The sequence below is a fragment of the Symsagittifera roscoffensis genome, chromosome 4 (genome assembly GCF_963678635.1).
Source record: "Symsagittifera roscoffensis chromosome 4, txSymRosc1.1, whole genome shotgun sequence".
Taxonomy (NCBI): domain Eukaryota; kingdom Metazoa; phylum Xenacoelomorpha; order Acoela; family Convolutidae; genus Symsagittifera; species Symsagittifera roscoffensis.
Genome location: NC_087065.1, coordinates 53,891,144 through 53,901,714, shown reverse-complemented (window position 1 = coordinate 53,901,714; position 10,571 = coordinate 53,891,144). Strand labels below are relative to the sequence as shown.

The 10,571-nt window shown below is 33.6% G+C and overlaps 1 protein-coding gene across 1 annotated transcript; it reads right to left on the bottom strand.

Annotated features, from left to right (window-relative positions):
• Nucleotides 1-7,821: 7,821 nt before the first annotated feature.
• Nucleotides 7,822-8,878, bottom strand: LOC134844944 (MFS-type transporter SLC18B1-like). The gene has a single exon (XM_063861769.1). It carries the CDS (start codon nucleotides 8,876-8,878, stop codon nucleotides 7,844-7,846), a length of 1,035 nt encoding a protein of 344 aa, XP_063717839.1. The 3' UTR covers nucleotides 7,822-7,843.
• Between the last annotated feature and the right edge of the window lie 1,693 nt (nucleotides 8,879-10,571).

Sequence of the window (10,571 nt, the reverse complement as noted above, 5' to 3'; positions counted from 1 at the left end):
ACTTTTTCTAGATTCATAAATTTTCATTAACCAATTTAAATTATTGAAGCAGTAAAATTCTCCCGTACAAAGCAATAAAAAAGATAAAAATTATTTTCCCCAATGCAGTAAACCTTCATAAAATTGAAAGAAAAATTGATAATTTCAACCCCCAAATCAAGCAGTAAACGTCATAACTTTAAAGTGGTAAATTAATTAAAAAAATTGCCTATAATTTGCAAAAAGCTGTACTAAAATTTTCAAAGACGCTTCTTTATATTCACTCGAACACAAATTCTATCCACAATCGCACAGCTCACCCACGAAGAAGTGTTTAAAAAATCAATTAAAGTTTTAACTTTCACTGATAACAACTCTAACAAGTTTCAACACGTTTCAAACTTTCCTTTAACCCGGTTGGAAAAGAATTATATAATAATCCAAACTAACCAACGGAAGCTTACTAAGCACAACAAACCACAACCTAACAGCTTGACTAAGAAAAAAAAACCCACGGTACCCATACTTAGATCTGGATAAATTATTCTTTTGAAGACTACTTTTAAGTCTGAGAAAAAAAGAAAAAGACATAACTAGACAACAAAAGAAAAAACCAAAAAAAGGCACAAAAAGTTGAACTAAAACAGGACCCTCTGAAAAAGATAGCTTGAAGTTATACCCTCGCTCCTGGCCTAACCCACCAGAAGAGGACGTCCTGAGCATGCTCTACAGCCGGCCTCACCCATCGTGCTACATCCACGCTTTGTGACAACATCCTCTTTTTTTGACGGGTGTTACTCAAGTGTGAGTAGCTCTTAAAAATAACCGAACTAAATAATAACGCTTTTGCGATAAAAACTAATACAAGATCATGACTAAAAAAACAAGATTAACAAAGACTTATATATGTAAATAATACAATACAGTATATAGCTAATATACAGTCCAAAGACGAGCAGCAAGGAACTTGACAACCCAATCACACTTCAACTACGGAATGGCAAGAACCACCTGACATGCAGCCAACAGTCACTACACTCAACGGATTTAAGGTACGACGTGGCATCGCAGCAAAGGAAACCCATTGCAACAGAACAATGGCCATCTCGATGCTCAAGTATGCGAACAGATCCGAGTCACCAGGCACTTCATCCAAAGTCAAACTACACGCCACATCCGAACGAGATTGATAATAGCAAGGTAGAATAGCAATGTACCTATTCTCTAAAATCAACCAGATCAACACTCATCACAACCGATCAGAAATCATAATACGATCTTCCGAAACTATCATGATAACATCTCTTCTTCCAAACCAGAAAAACGAATATGCTCGCAACCTCTAAAGAAAAACACCATCATCCATCCTACACTACAAAAGAACATTGAAAAACTAAAACTCTCTAAACCCCGGATGGGTGGAAACAGATCTAAACTAGCATTTATCATTGGTTATTATTATGATATTTATCTCTATAAAATATTATATACTAACCAATCATACTCCATCAAACTAACAACCCACTTATTCGTAAGTGTTGAAACTACTTGTAGTTTCAACACTAAAACAATTTGAATTAAACTTAGAATACAGTTGTTCTCATTCTGGAACTAACTCGCGCAAACCGGTGTACACTAGATCTATTGAGACTACGATATATAAGAAGATTAAGATTGGTATTAGACTAAAAAGTTGCACGAATCTATCCGGCCGAAAATAAGATAGCGTGACGAGCAGACGGTGTACTTTATCTGAAATTACTCTATGAGTATAGTAACCCATACATAACTCACTTCTCGCTAATTTAGCGAACATCTTTTGTTTTATCTGTTAGCGAAATGTTTATTTCAGGCTAACACCATTGACTACCCACTGACACTAGTGGACAACAAAGACATCGCGCTTTATTGCTTCGTGGGATTCTATGCCAGTGTTTTCTTTGTTCCCATGGTTGCCTGCTGTGGAAAATTCAAAAAGGTCCATTCCACATTAAGTTTTTGTATATTCCATTTTCAGACAATTTTGTCCCTTAAAATAAGTCTTACTCCCCCCCCCCCATCATTTCAATCGGTACAATAATTTACTTCATCGGCTATCATTCAGTGGATCATTCAATTAAATAAATTAAACAAATATGTACAAAACTTTTTTTTGATGTAACGCTCAATTATAAACAAGACTGCTCGAATCAAAGCAAAAGCACTAAATTTCCCGACTGTCCTTCAACTTCTCTGAATTAGTTTTCGAAATCATCAATTAAAACAGTTGATAAAATTTTCAAAAAAAGTTTATTGCTATATCAAATCAAACACAGAGTGATGTTTTTAGTGCATGTTAACGCATTAATAAATTAGACTGCTCGTATATCAGGACAAAGGTCTGAATGTTCCGACTGCCCTTGATTGTTAAACGCGAGCTTTTTGGCTATAACAAAATATTGCCAGATATTGGAAAAAACACGAGTTTTTAAATACTTTTAAGAAATGAACAAAAATAATTCTAAATTTCCCCCAATAAAACTGTTAAGTACTAGCATATAATTTGCACGTGGTGCCGTGTTAATATGAGCAATTTGATTGCCCCCCTGTTCAATTTAGAAATATTTAGTTTGCGTTTACTCTTTCAAAGATCGAAATATATTGCGCGTTAAACATCCCAATTGAATTATAGTTTCTTAGAATTACAAGATTCTTATAGATTAATTGATGTGTAGTAATCTTTTTAAACTTGAGCCCCAGGCAACAAAAATTTTCAGATGGTGTATGAAAATTCCGTCAAAAAAGCTTAGTCGAATGATGTCTGGAAGAAAACCATCCCAAGCATAACAACACTGCTCACATTGGGGCAAAACCGTGAATAATCCGACAGCCTTTTAGCGTTTCCTTTAACAAAATCGATGATATTTTTATATGAAATTTTTTTTTCAGATTTTTTTTGAGAAAACCATCCGCCCAAATACTATGTAAAGTACAAGTGATCAATTCCGTCTTTAAAAACCAGAGCAAGCAAACCTTTTCCGTCATTTTCATTAAAATTCGGTAACTTGCCTTCATTCAATTTTTAACGGATTATGAGCGGGTTAAATAGCCGCCTACACGTTAATAGCACAAAATATCTCTGGCGCTAGCTGTCCCAAATAAGCCGTATTAGCCACAATTTCAACCCACGTTAATTTTTCAAAAATCATGGTGGCTTCAAAATGGCCATTTAGGCTAAATTGGGACAATTGACGCAAGATATGTTTCGAGCTATTAACGGGCAAGCAAATATTTAATCAGCTCATATTTCGGTGAAAATTAAATGGGGACAAGTGACTTAGTTGTTTCGTATTTCGACTAAAGTGACTGAGTGTTTGAGCTCGGGGTAGTTTTTTCTCCAGACGGAATTGATCACTTTGCTTTGTAGTTTACATAGCGTGCGGGCGGAACATTTTCACGAAAAAAAAACAACGAAATATACACATGTATTGAAATTAATCAATTTTATTAAAACAAACGCTACTCCATAAAACTAAAAAGGCTGTCAAAACATTCATTCAGGGCTTCGCCCCGCTACAAAAAGTATTTTTATTCTTTGTGTTTTTTCAGGCAAATTTCGTTTTTTTAACAAAGCATTTTTTTTGCACGAACTCTTCTTACACAATCTGAAAGATATTGTGGTCAGGAGCTAAAATTTTAAAAAGAAAAACTATAATTGAATTAACTTTATAAGGTGACTGTAATTCTAAGAGACTATGGATCAAATTAGGATAATTAATGGGTAATGTAATTCGTTCTATTAAAATTCTATTAAATTCAGCTTAAATTCAAACTACTTACTTCCAAGTTGAACGGGAGCAAGCATTTTGCTTCTGTTAACACAATACCACGCTCAATATATATCCGTTAGTGTTTTTTTTTGGGGGGGGGTAGGGTCGGTAAACTGAAAAATAATAATAAAAAAATATATTCAATTAGTTCTCTTTTTTCAACTTTTGGTAAGATCTGTTTTTAGCCAAAAAGCTCGTGATCGACAATAGAGGGCAGTCGGAACACCCAGAGCTTTTTCCTGGTATACGAGCAGTCTTGTTATTAACTTATTATTGCGTTAATAGAAACATAAAACATCAGTAAACTTGGCATAGCGTGGAGAGCGGGGAAATCTTTAAACTACAATTTTTATGAAAGTTTTTGACTGAAACAATTATTTGACTGAAACACTAGTATCATAGAAAAAATACTAAAAAATTTCAGGTGACTGCTAACACCCACACCAAAAATTACATTTGTGCTACATTGCACATTTTTTTTTTAAGCATGTAATCCAAATACTCAAAATGAAAGCGCAAAAACGAATCGCTCTCTTGAAAACATTTTTTCAGCGCCTACCAACAACTCAATTAAGCTCGATTCTTTATTTTTCAATCTGTAGGTGAAAAAATTGCAGAATATGCGTCATCGGTACAATTTTCCCCAGCTGAAATTGCCGAAGGTGCTCGCATTCATCCTGTGTGCCAGAGGAGCATGCAAGAAAGAAAAGTGAATTGAAAAAAAAACAATTGGATGGTAAAAACAAACAAAAAATGCAAAAAGCAGTCCAATGCTGATTTCATCATACCAATGACCAATGGAATTGGCGGCAGGATAAAACCATGATTCGAAACGCGAAGATTAGATGATTAATTATCTTAAATGAAGCGCACTTTGTTTCTTAAATGAAAGATTTATTTCAAAACTTCTTTCCAAAGAGCAAATAGTTAACTATCCCAGTCTTACAGACTATCAGCAATTTCAAAAATTTACAAGAATTTTACACTCTAAAAATTTATTGTGTACTTTGATCCGATAAGTTATCGCGTGATGCAAAAAATCGGGTAAAACACACAATTTTTCAGTATATAGAATCATTTCACGCAAAAAAAATAACAGTGTGCCGAAAAAACGTAGGAAAATCCAATGTTGCTTGATTCGTAATTATGGGTTTCCATCAAACTGAAATTTGAAAATCTAATTTAAAAGGATATTTAGTGTCATTTTAAAACCTTAAAAAACGCAAGGCAAGCGAGATTGGAAGTCATAGTTTTTAAACTCTACTCATTTAAACCTGTCACTCAAATTCATTTTTTATCATTTTAATACTTTCAATATTTTTATATTCATTCGTTGATGCTTCAAAATAATTTTAAAACTTCAGGTATCAGAAAATAAGGCAAACACTTGAGGACTAAATTGTTCAAAATCTGCTTTAATTAGTCGCTTTACATATGCAAGATTGAAACTCATCGGTTCAGCTCAGTAAGTCTCAAACGCTTACATTTCACCAAAACAAAATGCGCTGCTTCCTTTGTTCAACCTGTCCAATAATTGATATTAAAAAACTATCAAAGAAAATACTGCAATTCGATGCTTAAAAAATTTAGGCAATTAAAAAAATATTATCATTTTTTCGGGGGTTAGTGTGTTCATATCGCCTTATTAGATGTGAAACTTTTTAAGATGCGACATGTATATTTGCACGATTTGTGTCGTATTTTCGTCACGATAAGTCGTGTACCTTTTACACGAAAACTTGAAATTTATTGGTAAAAATTATATGATTAATCGTGTTAATTGTACGATATAAAGGTTTATTTTACACAATAAATCGCGTCATTTTCCAACGAAAAAAAATCAATTTTTCGCGTAAAGAAAACACGAATTATTGTATAAATAAATCATACGACAAAATTTACACGAAAAATCATGTCAATGGCTGAAAATCATGTCAAAATCGTGCGTTCTTTTTGTACCGATAAATTGTGTGAATGTACGCGATTTTTCGTGTGTTAGCATAGCACACCACACGTTTTTTTAGAGAGTAAATTATTTTGTATGAATTTTACACGAGAATCAATTATGTGCGAGATTGCGAGAAATGAGGTTTGAGATTCTAAAAGGTTAATCAACTATGATGCAAATATTATTCTATAAAATTACGATGCAATTTTTTGCTGTTTTTGATATTTCAAAACTTCATAGTTTCTACTTGTTTCTGGCAAGCATTTAGCAAAATATTGCACCGAAGGCTGCTGGAATATGTTCGCTGAGGACGAAAAACACATGCAAAAATTGCACTATAGTTCAAATGCAATCAAAAATTTTATTTGTTAGTTTTCAAAAACTTTTCAAATTAGGTGGATTAGAGTTTTGATTTTCAAGTCACCAGAAAATTTAACGCTAAATAATTTGATTTTAAATGAATTTCTTGATGAACAGTATCAGCAGTTGCAAGATTAGAAATTGCTATATCAAAATGCACAAAGAGAAAAAAATCAATTACTGTCAAAAGTATATCAAAGTGAGCTTTTTACGTGGCCCAACAAACTTTTTTTTAAAATTTGTCTCCAAAAAACTGCGATTTTATATAAAATTTTTTAGATAAAATTTTGGTTTTTCATTAAAAAAAATTGACTTTTTTAGCTATCAAACAAGATTTAATTAACTTTTATAAAGTTTTGGCTAGTTTTAACTTTTTCAAATTTTTTGGGCTAAGTTAGAGGCTCTTTTTGATATAAATTTGACTGTAAATGATTTCGTAGTTTTGGTTTAATTTTCATTTGAATAAAAATTCCGGATAATTTAAATCAGCACTAAATTTATAGTGGTGATAATTCTTTAGTAGAGGCAATGATGGGGGGGGTTGTTTAATATCATTCAGAGGGTTTTGTTGCCCTGAGCCCAAATTGAAAACTATTTCTTATCTGTGTTTATTTTTTGTTAAGTTATAAGTTATCGGCTTTTAAAGGCTTCCAATTTGGCCAATTTGGCCAATTTGGGACAACTAACGCGCAATATATGTTGCGCTACGAAAGCGAATACTGAGATTAAATCCGTCTTTAAAATTGCTCTAAATTGGTTGAAGCAGGCTAGCTGTCATAATTGCTACTATCATTTTGTTCTCTTAAAGGCGTGTGGGTGGATGATTTAAAAACAATATTTATCTCGGTTTTTTTAAAACTTTTTTTAATTAAAAAAAAAGTTATCAATATTTTGAAGCAAACACTGCTCCGTGGACTTTTAAAAACCGTCGAAATGGGTCTGCTCCATTATATGAGCCAAAATTTAAAAGTCGCAAGTCAAAATTTATTTAAATAAAATAACTGTGAAATTATACACAACACAAAACAAATAATATTCAACCGTTTTGAGTTTTTATTGAGAGTTTGGGCAGTTATAGGGCAGGCAAAAATGGAGCAATTTCCTTCAAAGTTTATTTGATTATTTGATAAATAGCAAAACTTTTGGTCATTTTTGTAATTTTGGCGAAATAAGCTTCGGTATAATAATTATTTAAGTAACAAAATGAAAAATCAGTCCCATTAGTACCAAAAGAAAAAACCAATCGCGTTATTACCAAAAAGATTCAATTGGCCAAACGACTACTAAGCCGATTATTTTAAGGTCTTGGTTAATCTTAACCGGCTCTAATTTCTCTATAGAATCTAGCCCTCTTTTGGCAATCTCATAACACGTTGGCTCAACTGCGGGGGTCAATATTCTGCTGGTTAACTTTATGCTGTATGAGCAGTAGACTTTTGAATTAATAATTCGTTGGCTCACAACTCAACTAATCAGAAATTGAGTTGAAAAATTTTGGTACGAATGGGACCGATTTTTCATTTTGGTACAAATTAATCTTGGTACAAATGAGACTTCAACGTTGCCTTAAAATGCAAGTTGTCTTTTATTGCGAGTTATCTTTAGTTGCGATTTATCGCATTAAGCGGGCATGCATTCATATTTTTTCACAAGTCTAAAAAAATGGGGAAAAAATCAAAAAAGATTTTTTTTGTGTTAATAAAGTTGATCATTATCTTACGGGTAAACAAAATGATTTAAAATTAGTTTATCGTTGCAAGTACTCCGATCTTGTTAAACTTAACAAAATCAAATCGGTCATGTTGCTTCTCGAGATCAAACTATTTTCTTCTTTTTCATCATCTTTCTCGCTTTTATCTTCAAACTCTATATCATCAGACTCGAAATGTGTATCATAAAAGAGTCTTCTAATGAAGTTATTTTGATACAAAAAAGCTAAATGCCAAATGGCTGTGATAGTCAGAAGTCCAGTGTACGACAGACTCATGTAATAAAATCCGACCTGGTCGTTCAGATAGCCACCAATCAAAAACGACCCAATTGTGAGTCCAACGCAGTATATCAAATTAAAAGTAGAAGCTACTATTGTTTTGATTTGATTTCGATCACGCAAACCTTCTTTGAGTGCCACTTTTTCCAGAATTAAATAGATAGGGTTCATCATTGAAGCTGCAAAGAAGCCATTCAAGAATAGCAGTGTTAATGACCACGGAATTGATTGCAGTTTTGGGAAATATTTAGGCAAAAAGAAGCCAAGTGCGTTTAACGGAACTGTTAGTTGACAGAAAACTATTAGAAAAGGACCAAATCCTAGCTCTACAACCAACCCCACCAATGGACAAGTCAATAGAAAGGCTACAGAATTTGCTATGAAAAGGTAACCAACAGTTTCAGAGTCGATTCCAAGAACATCTGTGAAGTACAATGAATACGCAGTATCTCGGACACCCGAGATGCATGTTATGGCAGCTCCTGGAATCACGACACTCATTGTCGAAAACTTGAAAATAAATTTAATGTAACTAGAAGCCCGAAACTTCGATTTGTTTTGTTCGGAACCTCGAGAGGGTAATATTGCAATACTGGCTAAGTAAACTAAAAACTCTACAAGAGCTACTGCTATAAAAGGTGTTTTATATCCTCCCAAGGGTATCAAAACACTTCCAATGGGAGGCCCAATGCACAATCCGAGACCAAGAGACGACTGCGTAATCGCAGTGATGACTCCAATTCGCTCAGGAAATGTCATCATTGCAATTGGCGATGCCGTCCCGTAAAGCATAGCTGCACCCAAGCCGTTAAAAATACGAGTGGCGAGGCACGACATAAAATAAACTGTTCCATCGGGTGAGTCTCCGAGAAGTCCAAAAGCTCCAACTGAAAATGACGACCATAAAATTCCAGTTGAGAATAAAAATTTGATATTGTTCGATGACACAAAACTGGCAACAAAGAAGGAGATAGCGAGATCAGCTATGTCTAACGAGCCAACCACAATTCCAATTTGAGTTTGCGAGAGTCCTAAAACATCCATTAATTTAGTTTTTGATGACTTTACACAGAGGCGAGGAAGAGCTTTTCACCACTTCCGGTACCACATGAAAAAAGCGTTGCAAACTAGCAGACAGGAAACGGAAGGACGGTCATTAAAATTTAAAAAAAAATTGGAAACTTTCGAAAAACCACATATCAAAAACCTTTAAAATGTTATCTGGAATGATGTTCTGTTTGCGGAAAACACAATCCGGAAGCAAAATCGATGGCGTTTAATCAAAGTTCAAAACTTAAGATGTTCCCGTAGAACTGAAAACGAAGTGTTTGTCATCAAAAAATTTGAACTATTTGTGTGCGGTTCAGAAGGATGCATAACAGTTATGTTCACATTGAATCGACCCAAAACTAAGTCTTTAACCCAATCAAATATAAGCAGAATATAAGCATTTCGGCCGAATAAAATTTTTATGCAAAAAATAAAACAAAAAAGAAAGTAAAAAAAAAAAACAAATTGCACGAGTAAATCGAAACACGAACAGCAGCAGCAACAACAACAACAACAACAACAACAACAACAACAACAACAACAACAACAACAACAACAACAACAAGAACAACAACAAAAATTTACGCGCAGCAAAAAAAAACATTTAGATGAGGCATCAAAGCCGACAAAACATAATCAGACAGATAAAAGGTCTATCTTATTTTGAAAAGAAAATTTCCTTAATTCCTAAGAAAAACCGGTTCTCGTAAGCTTCAAACCAAGAACCTTTGCCATCCCAAGCGTATTAGTTACTCCAGACCAAGTGTGCAGAAGACGCAAAGAAATTTGACTTTATTTTGAATTTAACATAAATTAACATTTCTAATTTTGACAATTCTACAAACAAAGTTCTTCATGGAAAAAGTCTAGAACCCGATTGCAATACTCTTGCTCATCGCAAGGTTTGAAAAAATCGAAAAAAACTTGAATATTTTATCAAAAATATGACAGTTTGTCTCAAATGGCGATGGAAAAAGTTTTAAAAAACGTGCCAGGACAATATGATGCGGTACTAGCAAAAGAAAACTAAAAAAGCGTTACTTTTAACAAAAATCTAAGAGCTTGAGATAAGAAAACCTTCATCTAAAAAAATGCTTCCCCAATAAAACACGCACATACACAAACACGTTTTTGTTCACAAAAAGTAGCTGATCTAATGGCAGAAAAATTTGCAGAAGCTTAATCTGTCCCAGGTGTATTCGTTTCTTCATTTAAGTGTACCTGAGACTCTCATAATTTTGGGTTCATTATGAACTAAGATACCAATTGAATTAAGTGATTCTGTTAAAGAAATTACTACACCAAAAAATTCTATTTTCCCAATGATAACGCTAGCTAATCGCCGCAACCTTAAACAAAAACGAACGTTATTAAGCTCAAGGCTCTTATCAAAATCTTTACTGTAAGCGCTTAAGTAATCATTGCATAGTATTAA